At 32.7% G+C, this 27,133-nt stretch overlaps 1 protein-coding gene and 1 long non-coding RNA gene across 3 annotated transcripts; both read left to right on the top strand.

Moving 5' to 3' along the window:
• The first annotated feature begins 3,172 nt into the window (after positions 1–3,172).
• LOC145086303 (uncharacterized) lies at positions 3,173–26,038 on the top strand. Its single transcript, XM_079024057.1, has 5 exons — positions 3,173–3,299; positions 11,472–11,735; positions 11,816–12,027; positions 13,730–13,985; positions 25,553–26,038. The coding sequence occupies exons 1-5, from the start codon at positions 3,210–3,212 to the stop codon at positions 25,847–25,849; spliced, it is 1,119 nt and encodes a 372-aa protein (XP_078880183.1). The 5' UTR covers positions 3,173–3,209; the 3' UTR covers positions 25,850–26,038.
• LOC145086305 (uncharacterized) lies at positions 7,365–9,027 on the top strand. Of its 2 annotated transcripts, none has more exons than XR_013700372.1 (2): positions 7,365–8,161; positions 8,270–9,027. It is a non-coding gene; the product is annotated as an uncharacterized LOC145086305 (long non-coding RNA). The 2 variants fall into 2 exon arrangements; XR_013700371.1 differs by having other exon boundaries at positions 8,260–9,027.
• Positions 26,039–27,133: the final 1,095 nt, after the last annotated feature.

The raw sequence follows: 27,133 nt of genomic DNA, 5'->3' as shown, positions 1-27,133 counted from the left end.
GGGTTATTTGGGCCGAGAACTTTTAAGTTAAGGTCCATTTTTGATTTACGTATGATGCATTTGACCTATTCGGTCTTCTAAAGGTTTATTATGAAAAAGCATATATATGAACTCATATAACATTGTCATTTTTGACTTACAATTAATCTATTGCAACAAGGTTACATAGAGAAATTGTTTGTACATGAATAAAATCTCGACCCTAAATTTGCTAGTTGTGACATCATCCCCCCGTTAGAGGGAATTTCCTCCCGAAATTTGTTCTAGAGCGGCCCTCAAGAACTAGGGAAGAGATGCGGATACTTCTTCTTCATCTGGTATTTGTGTTCCAAGGTTAACCCAGGTCCTTGATTGGAACTCCATCAGACCTTCACTATTGGTAGACGGCTTTGTTTCGTCCTTTTAACTTCCCACGTTTGCCAAAGCGTATCATTCCCTTCCAGGGCGAGACCTTCAACAGTACGCGATCACCGACCAAGGACTCCAAGGGTTTGTGTCGCTTATCTGCATAGCTCTTTTTCCAATCCCGGGATGCCTTTAAGCGTTCATGGATTTGATCTTTTCGGTTGTCTCCGTGCTGATTTCAGGGCCGGTGACAGCGTTGTCGGGTACCTGCCCTCTGGTTAGCTGTGTGTCACCCAACTCAGCCCAACACAGAGGTGGTCTTCATTTGCGTCCTATAGGGTGATGTGAATGGATGGTCATGGCCAATGAAGATTGTGTACTTGACGCCCTAAAGGTAGTGTCTCTAAACCTTAAGGCGAACACTATTGTCACCGAAGTTAAGGTTGCATGTGGTGCAGTTGGCCTTATAATTCTTAGGTTGCCTCGGGAATTTCTTCCTACGAAATTTATGAGCTAGTGGTATGCTAACTTTTGTTCGTTCTTTGAAGTCGGTTGAATAGGTCGTCGATCCGGAATAGGGGATATTGGTTACCTGAATGGCTCCAAGAGTCGATTCGATTCCAAACTCAACTTGGCATATGGGTGGTATTTCCGAAAGAACTTCTGGGAATACCTTGGGGAAGTTATAAACTTCTGGGATACCGTTGATGTCTTTTGCTTCTTGTTTCCTATTTCTATTGTGGGATGGGAAAGAGCGTGGTACCTCTTACATAGGTACTTATGAGTCTAGATGCAAGGGACAATTCATAGGTTTGTCGTTATAGATTGAAAGGCTTTCGTTAATCGGTCAATTAAGGCGAAGGGTCTCTTCGTAGCACATGAAATTGGTATGGTGAGGATCAAGCCAATCCTTGTCACATGACGACGTTGGAACTTCTTATTGTAACAGATGTTAAGTCGATTTTTGGAAGGGGGGGGGGGGGGGTGATCGTCCAGAACATAATGTATTCTATGTATATATATTTAATGCTTCCAATTTTATCCTTGTTATTACTACTGCAAATATTTTGTTCCGTAAGTAGCGAGTACTAGCAGTACAAGTGCTTTGATAAATAGTGATTAAATTTCGTAGTATGATCCCTACTAGGTCCCTCTATGATAGTTTGGTGTAATCTAGTCGTATATAATTAAGATTGAAAAGACAGTCGAATGAGTGACCCTACCCTAAGCCCACAACCAAACAAGGAACATGAAATAAAGCAGAATCACACATTCTAAGTCTGTAGAATCTTAATTATATATGACCCTAATGTTTACACTGCTCATCATAGATCACCTATAAGAATCCTTAATTTTTATATGAATGGTGTAATTTATTCGGGTGAAGGGGCAATTTATGACTATGATTTGTCGCGTTTCAAGGTTTATAGTCGATAACTCTAAATGGGCACCGGGTTTAGTGGAAAAATTGAGGCTTAAATTTTGTTGTTTAGAAACGTACCGATAACCGCCGATGGTTTCGGGAAAGTCTCTCCTGTAGTGATCAATAGTACCCTTCCTTTACTATCAACATTTGCGTCCCTGGCTCTTCGGCACCCCTTTTTTGAAATGTCCAGTCTCGCCACAACCGTAGCTGGTTTGGCTCACTCTGGCACTGGCGGCTTGAGCCGCCTGTCGGGTTGGCACTCTACAAAAGCGAGTGGTATGCCCTTTTTTGTTGCAATGCATCTCTCACAAGATCCTTTGTGATGGAAGTTACATTTGTGGCACTTGGGTAGGTTTCCCGCATATGATTTTGTCGGCACTGAGGCAGTAGGGGTAGTGGTGGCATGGGTTGCCACAATTTGTAGTCTTTTTGCAGGTACCTGAGTCGTACGTCCCCTTTTCTTGCTCCAAAACTTGCGTTTCTTGGGTAGTACTTTTCCTTTGTCACGGGAGTTCTTAGATTTCAAACCATACAATAAGAAATCAATCATATGATACAGGGGAGATTTGTAATCTAACTGAAAGTAACTTAAACATATTGTCTAAAAACTCTTATTCATTTTGTTTGCTAGTTATTAGTTCTTAAAATTGATATTTTAAAAACTCTATTTTTACTTTTTGTCTCTAGTTTAATTAAATAAATTTATTTTTTTAAATCAAATCATGTTAGTTATTTTAAACTTTGTTATTTAATTATTAGACAAACTATCTATTATGCTAAAACTAACTGAGATTATATAAAAATTATAAATTTAAAACTAATACACAAACCACATATCAGTTTTACGTTTATGGTATTGACGAATGACGATTATAGGTCAAAAATAAAAATAAAAAATAAAAAAAATAAAAAAATAAAAGTAAAAAAAAAAAAAAAAAAAAAATAGGTCACGAAATGATTATTCTTTTCCTAGTATGCCCAAGTAGAACCTAACCTTTCTCTTTTTTCATTTAAAGTATTTTTCTTTATATTATAACTACTAAAAGTTTCTTATCATTGTCGAACATTAAACATTTTACACACTACTGGGACAAAAATGATATATGAGTGTTTTTAGTTTATTTGTGTCACATTATTGGGACAAAAATTAGAAGTTAGATGACATACTCGGTAAAAAAAATTTAGTAACCAAACAAGATGACTTAAAAAATGGTCGTCATATATATAGTATTTTTTTTTTCTAATTTAAATTGGTCCTCAATGTCAGTGAAAATAATGTGTTTGGACATTGATGGAATTGAATAAAATAATTCGTCGCATGATATTTGTAATACACGTTTAAATAATGTAATTCATCAAAAAGCAGGCCAGCGCAAAAAGACTCCAAAGTTGAGCATCGACCTTCTTTTACCCATTTAAATCGAAGTAATTAACAACCATGACATTGGTGTCACTAGGAAGAAATCTGTTGCATCAGTTTGGTCACAGCGCAGGAATCTGCCGAGTTCATCATCTGTTCTTCCAAAAGGTCTGTAAATCAATTTCTTCGACTCTTCTACAGAATTGGCCATCTCTTTTCTTTAATCTAATTCTTCTAGGATTCCAGGTATAAGAATTGGAGTTTACAAACACATGTGTATACTAGTAAAAATTTTAAGGTTCAAGATTAGAAAATTTAGAATCGTAAACACCAAAAGATATTATTCATTATGCTCCATAAGCTTTAAACACTTGTCATTTTTGTTACATCAAATTTTTCTTAATCTTTATTAATCAAAAAGAGATTATTATAAACCTAAAAGGTTGATTGTTTCAAAATCTTCTTCTATAAAATGAACTTATTTATTTTTATCTTGCACATTATATTTTTGAAAACTAACATTGGTTAATATTAATAATTTTTAGATAAAAAAACGTTAAACTGATATGTAATGATAAAGTTTTTAAATCTTTGATATGTTAATCGTTTTCAAAATTATTTTTTTATAAGGTAAATTTCTATAAAGTATATTTAAATCTATCTTTTTATGTTTAATTAAATAGATTAAAGACAAAAGTGCAAAAATAATTCTTGTGGTTTGTCATAAATTGTCAATTTAATCAAAAAAAATTTGAACTAATCTCCAAAACTTTGATTTTGTTTGATATAAAAAGATTTTGAAATTCTTTATAACGATGGATATACCCTTTCTATTTTATTTACTTAATTTCTTTTTATTGCAAAAATCAGAAGAAAGAAAAAAAGGAAAATTCACACCCTAGCCCATTAGGAATGGCAAATCGAGCTGTAGTGTCATATTTTTGTCTCACACGAACACGACACAACACGATGTCATATTTTTTTAACTAACACGAAAACAAATAAATTAAAAACGAAAAACACGACAAATATTACATAATATAACAATTAGTTTACTTAATTAATATTTAATTATACATATCATAAAAAACACGACAAAAAATGTTAAATCGTGTCGATTTCGTCTCGAATTTTCAACACAAACACGATACGGCACGACATCGTGTTTTTTACACTTGACACGAATTTGAATTTTAGTTTCGTCCCAATTTCGTTTTGTGTCGTGTATTTTTTGTCAGGTCGTGTCATCCATTAGCACCCCTACACCCCCCCCCCCCCCCTTCTCTCTGCAATACCCATCTTGGCATCTTCCACCTTGATTTTAAATTTTAACACAGAAAAAACACCACCACCACCGCCAATAGCTTCTGACATTGTTAGCGCCACCGTTTTTGGCTAACCACCAAACCAAGGACAAATATGTCAAGCTTTGGTGCCACCCTTTCGTCAGTGACGATGTCGTCTTGCTCATTCTCTGACGATGATGTTGATTTATGAGATACACCCCCGAGGAATAACAAATCAACAAACCTAAAAATGCGATGTCTTAAAGTTACATCACCTGAAAACAGATGGCGGCAGCGCTAGGGTTACATCACCTTGATGACGGCCGTAGTGACGACGATAGGGTTACCAAATTGTTGTTTCTTTGTCTCTCCACATCGAGATGAAAATCACCACAAAAAAACAGATCTAAGCCATGATTCCGATGTTGGTGGTGCTTTCCGACGAGATTAACGGTGAGGTGGGTGGTGATGGTGTTGACCGGTAGTGGTAATTACCGGAGGGAAATAATGTGAAGAATGAAAAAACAAGTTTAGTAGCTTGAAAAGAGAAGGGTGTGTGTGGTGGAGTTGAGGTGATGTTTATTTTTCTTTTTAGTTTTTGTTTAATTCTTGTAATAAAAGAAAATTGGAAAACATAAATACGAAGGGTAAATCCTTTATTATAAAATAATTTTAAAATTTTGGACAAAACTCGAAACAAAATCAAAATTTTGGACCTGTGGTGCTAGTCCAAAAATGTTTGGACAAAAATAATAATTTTCGACAATCTGGAATGAACATTTTTGCAATTTTGTCTAGATTAAATAATAAAAGATAACATCTAAATATGTGCAATATAAAATGTTATGAAATGAAAATTCCAAAAAGGAAAAAATATACAAAAGGATTAAAATTCAGAGTTCCCAAATGGTTGTAAATGTTAGAAAATTATTTTTTTGATGATGCAAATTTATATAAAGTAAATTCAAATCAATTTTTTATGTTTAAATAGATAGATTAAATAATAAAAATATAATATCCAAGTATAATAAAGGTGTAAAATAAAATGCTACGAGATAAAAATGACAAAAATGACAAAATCTATAAAAGGATCATTAAGATGTTAAAGTTTACTAAGGTGTTTTTGTTTTTTTGAACCAAAAATTCATTAAGTCTGTAAATCATCTATGTAACCTTGTGTAACAGTAGAAGTAGACAAAATGGTTGCACACTGTAATCAGAAGTGTGTTTGTTTTTAACATCTGCATGCTGCTGCAAATATTAAAAAATAAAATAAACTGATTTTATATAATGAAAATATTTTTTAATAACGGATGTACACTGCAATCAGAAGTGTGTTTATTTTTAACATCTGCATGCTCCTGCAAATATTAAAAAATAAAATAAACTGATTTTATATAATGAAAATATTTTTTAATAACGGATGCACACTGCAATCAGAAGTGTGTTTGTTTTTAACATCTGCATGCTGCTGCAAATATTAAAAAATAAAATAAACTGATTTTATATAATGAAAATATTTTTTAATATCCGAAATTTAATAATGTATGACATTTCAGCAAAAATTTATGATATTTTCAACAAAAAAAAATAATGATATTTCAACAAAAAAAAAAATAATGATATTTCAGCAAGAAATTATCATTATTCAATATAAAAACCGAAAAAAAAAATCATTTAGCAAGAATAAACCAAAAAAAAAGATGAAACAAGAATTCATCAATATTTCAGCAAGAAAAAAAAAAGGCTGGAAGAGGTTGGAAGAGACAATAAAAGTGATGCCCCAAACAGGACAAATGCAAATGTTTTTTACTTTGAAGACTTCTAGAAAACAAACAACTGTGAAATGAAAAGTATTGTGTGTGTGTTGCGCCACACAGCAATAAGAGGGCTGAAGATATGTTTTACAAAAAACAAACAACACCTACGTAGTTGTGGTCGGAGTGACTTCTCAAAAACGAACTATCATCTCCAATTGTAAGAATTAATTCAAAAACTCATTCAACTTTTACATAAAAGAAACATTAATGCATATGAGATAAATTATGATAATAAGAGATGATTATGTCGTTCACAAATCATGATTAATGAGATTAGAACAATTTCGGATTTCAGTTACAAACTAGCTGCCATGCCTTATGTGAAACAATCATTATTATTAGGATAAGAGGTATGCATGTGATAGCCACCACAATAAGGCTATCAGGAGTGGGCGTCCTAAAAGACGCATGATGCTGAGTTGGCACGACCAATGACGCGTGAACACCGCCCCAAGGGCCGGTGTTCGTGGTGTCGCGTGGATGGGAAGACGGAAGAAGACGGAACTTTCTATTGGTTTGCTTTTTTTCAACCGTTTGCCCCTTAATTTTGTTGGATTTTTTTTAATCCATCAAAGTAGAAAAGAAAAAAAAAAACGGGTTAGTACCCGTTTTCTAGTGAAATCGGGTGAAGAAGACGAAGTAAAAGCGGTGGATATTATAAAGTAGTTGTAAGACCCGCATGTTATACGGGCTCGATAAAACAAAAAAATTAAATATGAAGATTAAAACAAAATTTTATTTAAATTTGAAATTTAAAAGGAAACATATTAAATATTATATAAGTTGTAATATTGTAATTTATTGGTTATTTTCAATTAAGGCAATTATTAATTAATGTGTAAATATGATGTGTTAATTAAGAAAGATAAAAAAAAACGAGAAAATGACAAATGGAAAAAAAAACATTTATTCAAAAATACCACAAAATAACAAATGTCAAAACTCATGAAAGATTGACACGTGGCAAAAAAAACCTTCATTTATTAAGAAGGATGTTTTAATTGAAGTTACAAATTTGGTCCTTAAAATTCTATAACTTAATCCTATTACACCATTTCACTTTTATCTGAATTATATTAAACCCTTAACTATATATAATTATGTTTATTTAATTTTAAATGTTAATAATATGTTTATTTGATTTTTTTAGTTAGTAAAATGATTACTTATAATAATGTTTTTTATTTAATCTAATGTTTTAAAATTAAAAAAATATAAATATAAATGATGTGGAGTGGTAACCTTTTTCAATGTCTAGTGGGTTGTTTTTATTTAATATAATGTTACAAAAAAAATATGTTTTTTATTTATTATGTTTTTTATTTAATATAAATGTTACAAAAGATAAAAAAAAAATTAAAAAAATGAATATTGTTAGTGGTGACCATTTCCAAGGTGTAGTGGGTTGGTGGTGAGTTCGTAGTGAAGCTGATGTAGCATAGAGGTAGGAACACTTTTTCGGTGGGCTGGTGATAACCACTCCATTTAGCCTAAAGCCGATGTAGATGTAAGGCCTATGATGAAGATCACCCTACCATTAAAGTACATTTATACCTCTATAGTATAAAATAAATGCACCATACCCAACCCTTTTTATCTATTTTTCTTTTTCAACTTGTATTATACAACTGTATTAATATATATAATTAATTAGGTGAGAGGCGACAAAAGAGGAAAGTAGGGGAAAATGATGTGACACTTATGCGGTTGGTAATAAAATAAAAGAGTGTGCATTTCCTTAAGGAATTAGACTATGTTCATTAGCAATCTGTCACAAACAAATCTTTCATTAAAATCTTGTTTTCTCACTTTTCCACTTACACAACCAATATTAAGGCTATGGGGAGTGGATCAAACATGTAGCGCGATGTCATAGCTCCGTAAACACTAGCTCTCTGCATGTCAAGCTTTGGATCCCAATTCGGTAGAAACTTACCATGTCTTGCTTTTCCCTCTCTTATCCTACCATGCCACACTCTTATTTCTTTTCCCTCTCTTATATTTCTTTCTGATTCGAGTTAGGTGCCGCCAGGTTGTTAAAGGTAGAATAAGGGTGATGGATCAGAAGTATGTAAGAGATTGAGGTGCATGGATGGTTTTAGGAAAAGGCAGGGGCTCTGTGGTCAGTGCTCTCGGTGGTTAGTGGTGGAAAAGGTAGTTACGCAGATCAAATTTCTTTTCTTCTTCCTTTTCTTTTTCTGATTCACATTTGGTGGCGTCAAGTTAAACATGTTTTAAAGTTGAATAAAGGTGGTAGATTGGAAATATGTAAGAGATACTGATGTGTGGGTGGTTGCATGAAATGAAGATGTAGGAATTGTTTTCAGGAAGTGGAGATGATAACGGGAGAGTTCCGGCTAAGGTAGGGCATATGGAGATGACGTTAACAGGTAGTGGTTTATTGTTTTGTGAGCCCAGTTGTGAAGGTGGTCGATGTATAGATGCTCGATGGCCGTTAATGGTGGAAAAAGCGGTGCGCTTGGTGATTGTGGTTATGGGCAACAAACAAGTGGCGGAGATTATGGTGGTCTAATGGTGGTTTCCGATCGGTGTTTCTTCTCGGTCAGATGGTGTCGGTATCTCATAGCTTCAAGGAGGATGAATTTGCCCTCCCCAACCATCCAAATGGAAGGTCTCCTGTGATTTCACCAATTTCACCTACAACAAGCACAATTGATCGGAAGTTTATAACTCAATTTTTGTTGGGCAACAATACGAACAGTAGTACAAAATCTATTTTTTGGTGCAATGGAGTTTTTTTGGGTATTATTCCCTATTTGGTGCGGTTTTCATCGTTTTTTGGTGCAGTTTGCAATTTTTTCTCGGATTATTTGTTGGTTCAGTTTTGGCTATTTTTTGGTGTGGTTTTATAACTGCACCATTAAATAAGGGTGTTTTTTGATGTGATATTTGTTGGTGTGGTTTGATATCCATACCAATTAATCATTTTAACCGCATTAAAAAATAGTTTATGTACTAGTAGACTTTAAATACACGACACTCCATTTCCTTAGAGTCACTTTCTTCCGAGCAATCCAAAAGATTTTTTTTGATATCCAGGCAACCACCCCAAAAGAAATTGGAACTTATACTCTCAAGATGATTGACAATTGTAGTAAGTGCCTTGAGAAGATAGATATGTATGATTTGAAAATTCCAAGACACCTTTTTAATGAACAACAATCTTACTAAGATCATAGGGTGTCATGTCATACTCACCACACTATTACATATCACGTCATCACAACATCATTTTTCCTTTCACCCCACAAAACTAACTAGGGGTACCATAACACACCTTACTACACATTTATTTTTATTTTTTTCTTTTGTTTTAATTGAATGTAATTTGATTAAAATATAATTTTATAAAATTAATAAAAGGAAAATACTTCATTATTTTAATTAAAACGATTATAATGATAGAACGATAATTTAAATTAAATGACTACATCGATAAAATAACGATTAAAATAAGACGACTACAAAATATGACTAAATATAATTTTTTTTTTCATAATTTCCGCTTTATATCCCTCGAAACCATATTGAGCTCGTTGTCGGTGAGATGATCGAATAGTTTTGTTAAAAATTCTATATCACGTGTTCTTTGTTTCTCATCACGAGTTCTTTGTTTTGCCTCTTGCGTTTTCTTTTTCTCCTCCAACTTTTATTTCTCAAAATTCAATCGAGTTTTGAAATTCAAATTATAAAATTTGAAACTAGAAGTGACCTTTTGAAAGTCAACTTCTCTTCCGACACCTGATGTATTCGATGAAGACCCTTTCTTTTTTGCCCTATCTCGCCCCGACCACTGTCAAACTACCCCTTCGATTTCAAGTTCATCCACGACGTTCAAATCAACCCCAAAATAAGCATTTGATGATGTATTGTAGCTTGTCTCCGAAACTTTTGTTCTTTCATGATCACCTTCTTCCTCTTCCTTGTACTCTTTTACCCATCTTAGGGACACATACAAAAATATTGAAACATCAATAAATTTGAAATACTTTTTAGTATCAACAAAATATAGTTTAAGCGTTCTTTCAAAAATTTGTTGATCGCTTTCCCATCTTTTCTGTTGAGTAAGCAGTTGTTGTAAATGTCGTTGAATTTGGTAACCGTTTTGTTTCTCTCGAAATTTTCTATTGCATTGGTGCATTGTACGGTAAAGCCCACGACCCATGATAGTAAGAAATCACTTCATAATGTGTCGCCAAAAGTGCTCATCTTTTTGTGCATTTCTAGTTTCTAAATCCTCATAAATTTCGACCTATGATTCCGCTAACTTCATCTCTTCGTCCGGTTGCCATTGTTGAGCAAGTGCCTTTCGTTCCCAAAACCGATGCTTTTACTTTCTCTCATCGTTTGGGGTTCGATGCTTCGGCTTGTGTTTTGCGAACAACATCGGGATCGGTTTCGGTGAACGGTTCGGGATCGGGTTGTGTTTCCTGGACAAATTCAACATTCAGAACGTATTCGGGAAGTGGAGAATTTTTTTTGAAAGATGGTTGAGATAAGAGGTTGCATCGGGTAATAGTGTTAGTAGTGGACTTGTTAGGAACAGGGTTAGGGTTGGGGTCGGGGTGAATCATGGATGAATCAAGTTGAGGTCGATAAACCACATATCCAACGTCCGAACATTTGGACGCGATTTCTTCTGAGAGATAAATTGAAGATTGTTTTGGATTCATTTTTGAAAAAAAAAATTTGAAAAGTTGTAGAACTGAGAGAGTTGTGTCTAATATGTGTGAGATATGAGCTAAATTTATAACTGAGTATTAAGAAAAAAAAGATTTTGAAAAGTAACTGTTTGCCAAGGAAGAGAGAGAGAGAGAGAGAGAGAGAGAGAGAGAGAGAGAGAGAGAGAGAGAGAGAGAGAGAGAGAGAGAGAGAGAGAGAGAGAGAGAGAGAGAGAGAGAGAGAGAAGGACAGTGTTGTGAGTGAGGGTTGCTAAAAAGATTAACCTTTAGAAACAGACAAGTGAACTTCTGATGAAGATACTTGAAATATATCTCTTATTTTGGAATGATGTTTACAAGTTATAATGAACAGGCAAATATTTTGATGTGTACGTGTTCTTTTTCGGTACCAAGATTATATTAAGTAGCTTCAGGTTCAATGTAATTAAAGTCAGCTTAAAAAGTGAACTTATATTGTGATTTCCAACATAAACTTCATTCTCTACATTATTTAAATAGTTATAAAAGCTTCTTGATTTAAAAATTGCATAGGGATTTTTCAAGAAATTACGATTTCTCTTCATTATGGGATTCTTAGAATCGGTTTCTAAAGCATTCAGTCCACCACCTCCGAAAATATGTGGATCTCCAGATGGTCCTCCAATCACATCACCCAGGATAAAGCTTCATGATGGAAGACATTTATCCTATAAGGAACATGGCGTTTCAAAAGATTCAGCGAAATATAAGATAATATTTATTCATGGTTATAACAGTTGCAAAGAATATAATCCATTAGCCATTACTACCTCTCCGGTGTGGATCCTTTTCTTTTTGTGTGGTTATTTTGTTATTTATCTTGTCTTAATTAGGATTTATTTTTTTGATCTTTGCAGGATCTTATCGAAAGTTTAAGGGTGTATATTGTTTCATTCGACCGACCTGGTTATGGAGAGAGTGATCCAAACCCAAATCAAACCCTAAAAAGTTTTGCTTCTGATGTAGAGGAGCTTGCTGATCAGCTTGGACTTGGATCAAAATTCTATTTAGTTGGATTCTCAATGGGTGGACAATTGGTTTGGCCTTGTCTCAAGTACATCCCTCAAAGGTGCAAACAAAATTTGTATAGATCTTGGTTTTTCTTAGCCAATTAAAATAAAAAGTTGAAAAGATATATATTTTAATAAATAATTTTTTTTTGTCACATATCAAGTTTTCATTGATTTGGCCACATATTATTTGGTGGTTATTTTCAATTAAATTTTTCCACATAGCATTTTCTGGTTGTTTCATTATTATTAAATTTCACAAAATTTTTAATTAAATGTATTAATTGCAATAAATATAATAATAAATGCATTTTAATTTCATTAATTGACTTTCCTTTTTAACTTCAAACTTTATAAATTAAAGTCATTAATTTCATTTGTTTGACAAAAAAAACTTTAATTCTAAAAATTCAATATTTTTTTGATTTTTCTTATAAATTCAAACTTCTCAAATCTACTATCTACTATAATATATGAAAATATTTTTGTCAAATGTCACACTTTCAGTGATTTGGCCACATATCATTTTGGAGTCATTTTCAATTAAAGTTTTTCCACGTGGCATTTTGTGGTTGGTTCATTTTTAATAAATTTTACATAATATTTAATTAAATGTATTAAATGCAATAAGTATATAAGAATAAATGCATTTCAACTTCATTAATTGACTTTCCTTTCAATTTTAAAATTTGTAAATTAAAGCTCATTAGTTTCATTTGTTTATTTATCTAAATTATTTGTTTAAATTTAAAACAGAAAAAACACTTTAATAATTCTAAATATTTTTAATTTTTTTATAAATTCAAACTTCTCAAATATTTAGAATTTTATATTCATTTTTTTTAATCAATTGAACAAAATATTTCTCTCTCTCTCTCTCTCTCTCTATATATATATATATATATATATATATATATATATATATATATATATATATATGTAAAATACATGTTTGCATATATTTTTATAATTAGGTATTGTAAAAATATGTATTTATTAAGTACATAAATAAATATAAAAATATATGCAAACATGTATTTTACAAATATATATATATATATATATATATATATATATATATATATATATATATATAAATGTGTGTGTTGGGGGGGAGGGGGGGTGTTTTTTCTATATATTTTGTAAAATACGTGTTTTTATGTATTTTTGTTTTATAAAAACGTATATTTATACAAATTCATTTATTATTGAAATATGTGTTTATATATATGTTAAATACATGTGTATATACAATTTTTAATAAAAAAACTGATTTGTAAATATATTTATGCATTTAATAATCAACTAATTTTTTAAATACGTATTTGCCACAAAAAAAATATATTTTTTTTAAAATTATGTGGAAAAAAGAAGGGTTTTGTGAAAAAAAAAATTTGTATAAATATGTTTTATAGAGTAAAACAAACATACTCAAAATAAAATTTTGAAAAAAAAAGATGTAAAAAACTAAATGTAGTATGAAGTTTTAGCAAAGTTTGAAATCTAGGTCAAAAGTATAAATTTCGGACTAAATTTATAATAACATTTAAAATATAGGCCAAAAGTGTAATATTTAAAAGTTGGATAACCTGTTGATCGGATAAAATGGTCAAAATGGATATATTTCCAATTTTTGGGACTTTGAAGCCTACACATAAAGACTTTTTAGTAGATTTTTCATTTTTTTTTTTTTGATTTGGCCCTTTTTCTATAGGGAGTTTATTTCTAAATATATTGATTTTGTATGTGTGATTGAAATAGGTTGGAAGGAGCAGCTCTCGTTTCACCTGGAATTAATAACTGGTGGCCTTCCTTCCCTTCAAACTTATCCAATGAAGTGTATAATAAAATGATGAAGAGAGACCAATGGGCTCGACGTGTTACTCATTACCTGCCATTATTGACCTACTGGTGGAACACTCAAACATTGTTCCCTAGACCATCTCTTTTTTCTCGGGTCGGTGAAATGTTTTCTCCCCAAGACATGGAAGTTTTATCAAAGCTTTCTGACTTACAGGTAATTCCTTTCCTAGATGACTTTGTTTGTATATATATATATATATATATATATATATATATATATATATATATATATATATACACACATTGATATGTTAACTATCATTTAGAAAATTTGTAGCTATAACTCTATGTCTATGGTTACATGAGTTGATTCTATCTTTTGATCAACATGAAATTTTTTGCAAATAAGCTAGCCTCAGGCTAGAAAGTTTCTATACTAGTTACAAAAAAGCTCAAACATTCCCTTGAATGACAATTGGACTGATTCAACCTATATAAAAACTCATTTCTTATTCTTCTTAATTTTGATCCAACCAAAAGCCATAATCTTTACATCGCTAGCCAATTCTATATTGTTTCTAATCTGATTGTTGAAGAGAATAATATTTCTATTATATTTACAATGAGCCACATAATAGCAATGTATCCATCCGTATTTCATGGGGAATTCGACGAAAGCCATCAATCTCAAATAAAGAATCCATATGCCTAAACATGATAGGAAGAACATCCACCAGTGATGTAAAATCACATACATTTCTCTGATTGTCGAGCAATTCATGACATATGTAATGTAGTTGAGGCCGCGATGGCCGTAGACATGAATAACCCCGAGCACCTTATTAATGATTGTTCCATATAGGATGTCGTGAGCAAAACCGGAAGATATCAGTAATAAATATTGAATATGTACAAAAACAATAAGGACTTATTTTGTAACAAAAAAATAAAATGACTAAATGTGTAAAATGTAAAAAATATATTATCCTATTAAGTCATTTTTTCCGGCTTACCTACAGTACTCGGTCATAAAGTCTAAATATGTACAATTTAAACAAGTTGAAGGGGTAAATGTAGATTAAAAAAATTCAGTGACCAAATATATATATAAATGGAAAAGTATATTACCTTTTTAAGTCATTATCCATACTTTTATAACCCATTTCGAGATACTCCATACATCTTATATTATTGTTCACTTTTGACTTTTGAAATCTTTTATTCTTCAATTTTGCCATTAAATATTTTTACGTGTGTTATAAATTACACAATTAAACTTATAACAATGAAATGACATTTAGAACCCAATCTATTAATATATTTTGCATCAAGTATTATATATCAAAAATAAAAATATTTAAGATCAAAGTTAAAAAAATATAAACTTCAATAGTTAGTTAAAAGAGGACAATAAATATGATACATAAGACATATTTATCTTAAACTCGTAAATACAAAAAAATAAAAAATAAATAAAATAAAATTAATTTACGGTGCTTATATCTTATACATGGGATCTAATCAATACTATTGCGTACGATTAATAACATTAAACCATTAAACATGTAATATATTGCAATAAATGAATATATTTTTTTTAAATATAAGATTGAATTTTTGTTTGACTAGTTGGTTGATTTTATTTGGTCATCCTTTTAAGAGTTTAATATTTTTACATTCCTTTCCTTTACCTTATTGAATTTTTTTATGATCCATTTATACATGCTTTTGACCTCGCTTGAAGTATATATATCAAAATACCAAAAAGGATTGTAAATGTTGATTATCAAAACCAATAGATACATAAGGAAACCGAAAAAGAATATTGAGAATTATATGTCTATTAGTTGCAAATGATAAATCCAATTACTATTAATATGATTACCAAGATTCGTCCAAATCCCAGGTCAATCCTTCTCGGTTATATCTGATTATAATAAATGTAGAAGAAGAGTGTCCTGTTATTGGAAGAAAGTAAACGCAAGGCAGTAATGTAAAAGTGACCTGTTGACGGTTGATCTTGATCTTAGAGAACTGGGCTCCTTTCCTTAAAGGTTTTTATTTCGCTTGTATCGTCTGTAAGCAATAGAGTAAAACCTAGGATTTAATGCAGATTCACTGAGTTTCAAACAAAATGGAAAACGATAATTTCAAAGTGAATACTGAGAAACCAGGAAGAAATCGCCAAGAATACTGAGAGAGCCTTGAACTTTTGTGTGTGGCATATGGCTCCTATGGGGTTGTATTTATAGGTGTCGAAACCTTAGAAGGCAGAAAAGGGCTCTCAAAGGTTGACCCATAGAAACCCTAGGGAGAGGACTTGCTCTCCAAGCAATCCGTTTTCTAAGCCTTTTAGAACATTCTATCACCTTATCCACAAAGTCAACCATTTGACCAGATTGGTCAAACCGACTTGACCCGAACTCATAAGAAGTAAAATCTCTCCATCTCTTAGCGACCGACGCATCGTAAAAAATGCCAAGTACACCTAAATTGCGCCATTCACGTACTTACGACCTCGGCTAGTGCTATGCTAGGCTAGACGTGCGCGTGTGTGGGCTTAGCCCATTCCTTTGATCCACTAAAGCCTTTAAAGGCCTATGAAGGGAAAAACCTTATAAACCCACTAAATGTCTCCCCCCCCCCACACACACACACACACCGACAATGTGGGATAAAGGAAACTTGCGGACTTGCAATATTTCCTCAATAATTTCCAACAATCCCCCACCAAGTTGGAAAGTTTCCTTTCAGTCAGACACATGATGTCACTTGGGTGTCACGAAGATTAAACCCTAGTTTAATGAGAACAAATAAGAAGAGACCAATTCAATGATATCCTTATAGGTTTAAACCTTGAACCTTATGACCTCTCCGGTTTACCCCTACACATCACATGTCGTCTTTGCGTTCTCCTTGAGCTCTAATATAGTCATGAGGTATAAATCCTTTTCATGACCATTTAGAAGATAAACCACTAATCGTCATTTGAGGCGGCACCACATCTAGATCATATAGGAAATTTTTTACAACATCTTCGTTGCTTAGATGTCTCTAAAACTTTGCTAAGAGTCGTAACTCAAACTTTGTTCTTGGCAACGATGTACTATCCTAACTTAGATGGATATATCATTAATGATAGTATCTTCTATCATTAGTGAATTCATTGTTACCCTTTGAACTTGAGAATTAGGAGCATTAATTTCAAGTTGGGTTTCCATCACCTGGAGTTCATGAAATTGCTCCATGATAGACTTGTCATCAACCATTTGAAACTCTAGGTACTTAGACACTAGTTACTTGTTAGTACCTTCATCATGTGCCTTGTACTCAACTTCCAAAGCACACCATAGCTCTCTCGGATCTTTGACCAACGCGTAAAGATCATAGAGCTGATCACACAGTGAGTTATTGATGTGAACCACACACAGTGCCTTAGACTCTCTACGTAGAGCCCTTTGCTTTTCCAGATAAGATATGATCGTTGGATCTATAGTTTTCCTTGCCTCAAGAATTGGGTTAATAGGAATTGGGGTCATTTTTGGGTCCAAAACATAGGCGAGCTTCAGCACATGAAGCATGAACTTGACCTTGTTGGCCCAATGGATATAGTTCTGACCATCGAATCGACCAAGCTTAGCAAATTTTAGGTTGATGTAATGGAGACTAGCTGTTGTGATTTGGGTGTCCATTAGTCTGTTAATTTATCACAATGGCTTAAAACCTTTAAGATTGTTGAATATCATAACCAATAGACACGCAAGCAAACCGATAAATAATTTTGAGAATTATATGTCGATTAGTTGCGAATAATAAATCCAATTATTATTAATATGATTACCAAGTTTCGACCAGAAACCAGATCAATCCTTCTCGATTAGATCTGATTGTAAGAAGTGTAGAAGAAGAGTGTCCTATTATTGGATGAAAGTAAACGCAAGTGTAACGACCCAATTTTCACATCCAAAAATTTCATTTTTAAACATTACTTTAGAAAACATTAATAATTAAAAACATTGTTTGATCAAACCACATCACAACGTAAACCATGTCTAAAAGCCAAATCATACAACCAATCGAAATATCAGAGTATAAGTCCCAGAGAAATCTCGTAAATGCGGAAACCAGTGTGTGCATGATGTGCCGCTACCGTGCCAGCTCCTTCCTCTTCGATGAATAGGTACCTGAACCCAAAACTGTAAACTGTACGCACAAAGCTTAGTGAGTTCCCCCATAATACCTCATACCATGCAAGCATATAACATACAACATTCAACTAGGAGTTACGGGCCTCGCCCACACTCGTGAAGATACGGGCCCTGCCCACACTTCGCTAGCCGGGAGATACGGGCCTCGCCCACACTTGTGAAGATACGGGCCTAGCCCACACTCCACTCTCAGAGAGATACGGGCCTTGCCCACACTCAACCGCTAACTCATAATATACAAGTATCACACAGACAACAAGTATAGACAACTCTATCATACCGACACATATATCATACTTAACTAAACCAAGAGATATGGGCTCGGCCCACACTCTAGTGCTAACATCTCGTCTACACGGGTCGGCCTTGGTGCCTTAGACCCGTTCCTACTGGAAGGAAACTCACCTCGAAATAGCTTTTGGTCTGTGTGGGAATTGACTGTCTGCTGCTGCTGCTGCTCCGGAAATCCTCTGGCTATAATTGCCACAAAACACTCAAACAAACACCGCTAACTAACCCTCGGGTAAATTGACCATTTTACCCTTGATCAAGTTAAAATTCAAAGCCAGAGTCATCTTTCAGTTGACCCGACTCACCGAGTTGGCTTACCAACTCGCCGAGTCCTTATCCAATCAATTGTCCTGCAACCCGTCTCTACTCGTCGAGTTGGGCGCTGACTCGACGAGTTCTCCTTCTAAACTGATATCCAAGTCCTTCATCCTACTCGCCGAGTTGTATGAACAGCTCGCCGAGTTCATCTTCATCCGATGAACAATTCATGCTGTGACTCGCCGAGTTGTATGAACAACTCGCCGAGTCTGTTCTTGATCTAAGAAGATTGCCTTGAACTTGCCGATTCAGGGCGTTGACTCGCCGAGTTCCTTCATGGGTGAGCTCGGCTACCAACTCACCGAGTCCACCCAGGACTCACTACTTAACTCGACATAACGAAAAGGGGACAAACTCGGAGACTCGCAACCAGACTCGCCGAGTCAGATGAGCGACTCGCCGAGTCTGCTTCATGCAAAAGCCATATACGCAATTTTGCTCGAATCCAGTCCATGCCATTCATAGATCTGGGCTCCTAGGGCCTGGTTTACACGTAAATTTTCCAACTTTACGTGTAAATCATCACCAATAAAGGTTCTAAGGCTCAAAGTGCACCAAAAGGGGTAGGTCTAGGGCTTGTGTGCAATATGACTCCATAAAGGCAGTATATCCAAGCTCCAGGGACTGAATAGGGTCTAGATCTAAAGGCTAACAACTTGAATCAACCAATAATGCACAACCAAGCTTGGGACATGGTTCAAGAAGGACTTTAATGGAGTAATAAGCATAGAAACAGAGGGAAAACGAGTTATACCTCCAAGAAATTACTGAGAGAACACGAAGATGCTTGGCTTACTTCCCTTCCTCTTGATCTACTCCTCTTCCTTCCCAAAATTTTCAAGGAAACACACTAAAAAGCCTCAAACTCACAAGAACAAGGGCTAGAATGTATGGAGAGCTTCTGAGGGTGAAGGGGGCGGAGTTGGGGCGCAAATGGTCGTTTAAATAGGGTGCAAACCCTTGGAAATTAGGGTTTCATTAGACAGCGCGGACTCGCCGAGTCCATAATGTGGACTCGCCGAGTCGCCAACTTAACCGCGTCCCAAGTCTCGTCTCTACTCGGTGAGTCGGGCCTCCAACTCGACGAGTCCAAGGCCAATAATACAAAATACTCAGATAAATCTTACATACCAGGAACCAGGTGCTACAGCAAGTTAGTAATGTAAAACCTACCTACTGACGGTTGATCTTGATCTTAGAGAACAACATGGATCAGATTTCTGTCCTTAAAGGTTTTTACTTTGCTTTTATCGGCTGTAAGAAATAGAGCAAACCCCCATGATTTAATGCAAATTTACCAAGTTTACAAACACAATGGAAAACGATAAACGCAAAGTGAATACTGAGAAACCGGGAAGAAATCGACAAGAATACTAAGAGAGCCTTGAATTTTCATGCGTGGAATACTGCTCCTAGGGAGCCGTATTTATAGGTGTCAAAATCCTAGAAGGTAGAAAAGGGCCCTCATAGGTTGACCGAAAGAAACCCTAGGGCGACGACTTGCTCTCCAAGCAAGTCGTTTTCTGAGCCTTCTAGAACATTCTGTCACCTTATCCACGAAGCCAACCGTTTGACCGGATTGGTCAAATCGACTTGACTTGCACTCGTTAAAAATAAAAGCTCCTTAGCTCCCGATGTGAACTACCAAGTGCGCCTAAATCGCGCACTCGCGGCATCGGCTAGTGCTAGGCTAGGCTTGGCACGCGTGTGTGGGGTTGGCCCATTTCTCTAATCCACTATAGCCTTGAAAGGCCTATCAAGGGAAAAACCTTATAAACCCCCTAAATGTTTCTTCCCCCACCAATATAGGATAGAGGAAACTTGTCAACTTGCAATTTCCTCTATAATTTATAGCAGTAACTATATACTAACATATAAAACATAAAAAGTGTTCGGCAAAATAATAAGAACCACTAAATGTTTCTTCCCCCCACCAATGTGAGATAGAGAAAACTTGCCAACTTGCAATATTTCCTCTATAATTTCCAACAGTAACTATATGATAACATATAAAACATAAAAAGTGTCCGGTAAGATATTAAGAATCATCAGAATTATAGTTAAAAGAATAAGAAAGTATGTGATAAAATACATCTGTTTTTAGAAACGACACTTTATATAAAAACAAACAAAGACTAGTAAGAAGCTAGCTAAAAAAAAGTCTAAGTTATTACAAGAAAACAAGTGTTGGGCTTTGGAGCCACAACATCCAATCAAAAGACAATTTAGACTTATTAGAATACTAAAGGAAAGAACGAGAAACAATTCGATAAAAACCTGACACTTCTTTGGTTGCTCGTTACCAAAATGCTCTTATTTCGAAACATCCATAAGAACCACTAAGAAATAAAGAACAATCATTCCAAAACATCTTTAAACTTATTCCTCAATCTAATATTATCAAACCAATCTATGCGGTCGCTAGTAGAATTAAAATCATGATCCTCCAAATCCCATCACTTCAAAATTTTATCCAAAACTATTTTAGCAACCAAACAGGAAAAAAAACATTGTGGTTCACCTAATGACAAGAAAAAATGTATTTGGACTCCTAAACACAAAAAGAATAATTTAACTCATGCAAAGTTGGCGTGTTCAAAACAGAATATCTAAAAATTCGGGTATCCAAAAATTCGGATAATATATTTTGATATCCTAATCCGTATCCAAAATTTCGGGTACGGATTCAGATACTAAAATTGGATATCTAAAATTTTTAGATTTTGATCGGTATCAAATTTCAATCCACACAATCAATGTATTAACAAAATTAGTTGTTCAAAAATTATATTAAGAGAGTTATGATCAATAAAAATCCAATGACTAGCAAATTTGAGATCTAATGAACCCATAGTTAAACCGCATAACCTATTAAACAATGAATGTGTTAACCTATTGATAGTGTGCGAGATTAATTTTATATTAGACGAATTAAAAACCATTAATTATCAATTTAAGACACCCTAAACATTGAACCATTTAATCAAAACACCGTCATCACTATCATTGTATACTAGACAAAAAAAAAACACTAGAACCATTAACTCAAAGCTTTATTCTTCAATAATTTTATATTATACAAATTAAAAACCATTAATTATCCGTTTAAGACACCCAAAACATTGAACCATTTCATCAAAGCACCATCATCACTATCACTCTATTAGAAAAAAAAAACTAGAACCATTAACTTAAAGCTTCATTCTTCAACTGACAGCTGTTAATCGACAAATTAAAAAATAACTAAAAGAACAGAGACATATTTTCATATAACACAACGGTTTAAATAAAACAGCAAGATTGTCTCTCTAAAAGAGTCATTATGGAGAGAAGAAAGATTTCAATATATATAACCACTTATATTACCATGTCGCATCAATGTGGTATACACTAACACTCCCCCTCAAATCGAGAGACTCGATAAGGATAGACAGGGACGTGCCGAACCATGGGGGCGCGGGATGCCGACTCTTAAAATTGTTTAGGACGCTCTAATACCATGCAAATATATGTGGAGCCCAATATTGTCTCTCCAAAAGAGCCATTATGGAGAGAATGGGGATTCCAACATATATAGTCACTTATATTGCTATGTCGTACCGACGTGGGATACACTAACAACAATCTTCCTTATTTATATAATAGACAAATACCATAAAAAAACACAATATTATCACATTCAATTGAGATCAGCACTATTATTATTTTTTTTTGTTGACTCTAGCCACAAATAGGACATAGAATTATCACCCTAGTACATTTAACAGTTTTTTTTGGTTAATTCTGTTAAATTCTTTACAAAATCAGTTCTAAAATTTCAAATTTGGTCCTTGTAGTTTGCAAAAAATTACACCACATATCCAAAACTCAGTTTTATGCTTTTTAACTTCTTTATTTTCATTTATTTTTTAGTCAAAACTAAGCTGGTTTTTATATTTTTATAGTTTTTTTATATTTATATTTATCTTTATTTATTTTTGTCATTTTGATAACCTCTTCTGATATTTTTCAAAAAATGTAGTATGAATGTTTTTTTATATTTTCGTATTTGTTTCGTATTTTTTGTTTTTTTTCGTATTTTTGTTACGTTTTGTTTTCTTGTCAATTTGATAATTTCTTTTAATATTTTTTAAAAAGTGTAAAGTGTATGAATATATTAGAGTATATTATATTTTTGGTGTGTGATTTTTTTTTGTTTTCTAAAAAACAAAAAAATGAAAATAATGGAAAAAAACGAAAAAGATACATAAAAAAATATGAAAAATAAATGAATATAAAAAACAAAAAATAACAAAAAGGAAAGAAGTTAAAAATTATATATATATATATATATATATATATATATATATATATATATATATATATATATATATATATATATATAACAAAAAACAACAAAAAAAATATAAAAACAAGTTTAGTTTTGACTAAAAAATAAAAAATAATGAGAATAAAGAAGTTAAAAAAAAACATAAAATCAAGTTTTGGACATGTGGTGTAGTTTTTTGGAAATTATAGGGATGAAATTTGAACTTTTCTGATTGATTTTGCAAAAAAAAAAAATAATAATAATAGAGTTAACCACGAAAATCATTAAATGGGTTAGAGTGTACGTCCCATTTGTGGTCAGAGCCAACAAAAAAAATAGGGCTTTTCTCAATTACGCCTAAAAATATTACGGCTTTTATAGTATTTGCACTTATATAATTAAGTAATAAGATAAAATAAAAAATAGAATAAAAAAAATCACAATTTTGGATACCAGATATCCAAAATATTCGAAAATGTATAAAATGACTATCCATATCTGAATCCGAAAAACTGGATATCTGAATTTCTGGTATACAAAATTTCGGATATCCAAAAATTCGGATAATTTCGGATTGGATATCAGAATTTTGGGATTTGATTATCGGATACGGATATTTTTGAACACCCTAATGCAAAGCACTTTGTAATGGTTAATGTTATAAAATATTTTTTATTTATATATATATATATATATATATATATATATATATATATATATATATATATATATATATATATATATATATTGATTTTTGTTGGATTAAAAATCAATTTGATTTTTTAATTTAAAAAAGATTCTACATTTTACAATATTTTTTTGAGTTGACCATTCTATCCGGTTAGTTAACTGATACTATTCCGGATTTGGACAAATTTTTTTTCTGAAAAACCGTTTACATTATTTCTTCCAAAAAAATTAAATTTGAAAATCTTTCTCAAGAAAACCTTTACATTTGACAAACCTTTTCTTTTAAACCAACTTTTTTTTTTTAATTTTCTTTATTTTGGCTCTTAACTCTCATACATTTTGTTGTTGTTTATAATTTTTACATTAAAATATTAAAGAACAATTGATTTTATTTAAAACAAATAGAATTATGTTGTGTTCGATCATTGTTGGCAACATGCATATCAAAAATTATTTACATGATTTCAAAGATTGTAGCAAGTAAAAATAACTACCTAGTTTGACTTAACATTGTGTTGTAAGGAGGAAAACATGAAAGCTTAGACTAGCTTCTAAACGTATATTGGGGTTTGGAGGTTATATGTCTGTTTGGTTCTTAAAACAATCTAAATATCAAACAAACTTATATCAATGTTCTTCACCTTCTACAATCACCGAACATCATAAAAATATATTTTGATGTGTATTTTGATAAAATATTGGATATAATAGTCTTTCTCTTTGTTTCAAAAAAAAATCCTCGTTGCAGGTCATGAGTTTGAGTCCTATGAGGATTTTACTGATTTAACTAACATGATGGGGACATGACCCCCTCTTCCCACACATGGTGTTTAAACTAGACCATGTGTTCCGTTAGACATGCATGGCATTAAGGTTGCTCAACCAGGTCATAAAAAGTTGGATCGGTTGGGGTCCTTAGTCATAAAAAAAAACGAACTTTTTTGTTTGTTTGTTTTTTTCCCTCATATTATAATGTTGAAAATCATTAAGAATAACAAAATAATAATAATAATAATAACATGACAGCTAGAACTGTAAACGAGCTGAACGTTCAGTGAACCGATCGTGAATCGTTCGGCGGGAAGTTCGTTTATGTTCGTTTATTTAATAAATGAATGAACATGAACACAAATTTTATCGTTGAGTTAAATGAACAAACATGAACAATGGTCTCGTTCGTCCAATTATGTTCGTGAACGTTTGTTTATGTTCGTTTATATAAGTTTCTTTTGATGTTCATATATGTTTAATTGTGTTTGATTACATTACTATATTATATGTTCATTTATCTTCATATAGGTTCAATTATGTTTGTTTATCTTTGTTCATTTAAGTTTGTTTGTTTATATTTATTTAGCAGGTTCACGAACATAAACGAACGAACATGAACAATATAATTTGTTAAATAAACAAACATGAACAAGAAAACTCGTTCGTTTATCCGTTCACGTTCGTTTATTTGTTCAGCCAACCTAATCGAACGAACATAAACAAACCCCGTTCGTGTTCGTTCGGTTCGTTTACAGTCCTAATGACAACGATGAATCAATACAGAAATGACGGTGCAAATGAAAACAAAAATTAAGTCTTAAAGGAATATAATAACATTATTATGCTGAAATTAGATTCTAAAAAATATTCTATGTGAAGTTTTTTTCAAACAAAAAAGTTGAAAGTTTTTTTACCAAAAAGATTGACTAAACACGAAGATTACAAGTAAACTTGTAAAAAGATTCAAATTGGAAAAAAAAAATTGTCTTTTCGAGGAAAAAAAATAAATTGATATTTCCAATAACTAAAATTTAGTAAAATATATATTTAGTCATTTTTATAAATTCGGTAAAAAAAACACTCATACATATATTACTAAAAACAGCGTCCTATCCGGTAAAGTCCATCAAGTCATAAAGGAAAAAAAAAATATCAAACAATTTGGCTTATGTTACTCTTTTTTGTGTTTTAAAGATGCAGACAACCCCACAAGGAGAATTCGAGTCTCTCCATCGAGATCTAATAATTGCATACGGTAAATGGGAATTTGATCCAATGGAGCTCGAGGATCCCTTTCCAAATAATGAAGGATCAGTTCAAATATGGATGGGTGATAATGACGACTTTGTTCCTGTGGCATTACAACGTTACATTGCCCAAAAACTCCCATGGATCAAATACCACGAGATCCCAGGTGCTGGCCACATGTTTTTTTTAGCTGATGGTATGTCCGACACCATCTTGAAAACACTCCTTAATGTGAAAGATTAGCTTAATGTCCCATGGGCTTTGGATCACTTGGTCTTTGTATTTTAGACTTTTAAAACTCGATTTGTTTTGTTATTTTCAGTCTAAACTAAAAAAAATGTGTTATTTCGGTGTCATATAGGGAATTGGATCACTTCGTCTTTGTATGATATGCTTTTAAAAGTCGATTTATTTTGTTATTTTCATTCTAAATTGGAGAAGCGTGTTATTTCGGTGACATGTATCGTTCAATATTTATTCAGTTGGTGGGTTTTTTCTCCTTCTCTTTGTTGTCTTCAAGTGGTGCCATCAGCCATGGGGTACTCAACTTCCTTTTAATATAATAACCATCATTTCAATGTAAGAAAAGGTGGATCAGAACCTCTCCCTATTTGGAATGAGAAATTAAATATCCTCCTACTTTTGTTCTTACAAATCTTTCTACCCAATTAAATGATGACATGTGTCATATTAATGTATTAAAATATCATTAGATAAGCATTAAATAATACACATGTCACTATTCAATTGGGTAGGACGATTTGTAGGAAGAAATAGTAGGAGGATATTTAATTTCTCATTTGGAATACTTCGTCAAACTCATATAATTCACACAGTTATATTTTAGGGATATCTCGTAAAAGAACCTAATTTTTTATATGAACATTGCCCTTATATAAAACAAAATTGTGGCAATTTGTTGTAGATTGGAACATGAAGGGAAAAAGAAGTGGTGACTATGTGAACTTATTTGTAATCATGGTTTTATTAAACCTTATCTATTGCTTTGGGCTAACTTTGGAAAATTTAGTATAAATATTTATATTTTTACCAACTTTGGACTTATATAAATATATACATATGTTGTATATATAATTAACTCTAAGTGGGTTTGTGTTCTTCTCTGTAAGAAGTTCGAAACGATATATTATATGTCCAAAATGGACTATATGTGAATGAGATATCGATATTTGAAGATGAGTATTTGAGAATAAATTTAGCAAAAGAGATGAATGTGAGAATGAGTCCCACATTGGTAGAAAGACCAAACTCAACAAGGTTTATAAGCTTGAACGCATGAAAGGTTTATAAGCTTGTGTTTATGGTTTTACTACAATTCCTATCAGGGGTGCAAATTTTGGATTTTGTAGACCAAAAACACCGAACTTGTGCATGGGCGCGACCTGCGGACACAAATGCAGTTTCGAAAACTCGGTCTAGTGCTACCCTCGAATTGATTAGTTTCCATTACGTATTCAACTATAAAAGAGACCTCTACTATCTCATTAAACACACGAATCTGTTTAA

Source organism: Lactuca serriola, chromosome 2 (assembly GCF_051521515.1).
Source record: "Lactuca serriola cultivar US96UC23 chromosome 2, Lser_US96UC23_V15, whole genome shotgun sequence".
In the NCBI taxonomy this organism is placed as follows: Eukaryota; Viridiplantae; Streptophyta; class Magnoliopsida; order Asterales; family Asteraceae; genus Lactuca; species Lactuca serriola.
The sequence above is the reverse complement of the archived record's forward strand: the minus strand, read 5'-3'. Positions and strand labels throughout refer to the sequence as shown.

Excerpts from the sequence above, each read along its gene's own strand:
- LOC145086303 (XM_079024057.1), top strand. The coding sequence starts at position 3,210 with ATGACATTGGTGTCACTAGGAAGAAATCTGTTGCATCAGTTTGGTCAC. Across the intron at positions 3,300-11,471 it reads ATCATCTGTTCTTCCAAAAG|GGATTTTTCAAGAAATTACG; the intron begins GTCTGTAAATCA and ends AAAATTGCATAG. Across the intron at positions 11,736-11,815 it reads TAGCCATTACTACCTCTCCG|GATCTTATCGAAAGTTTAAG; the intron begins GTGTGGATCCTT and ends TGATCTTTGCAG.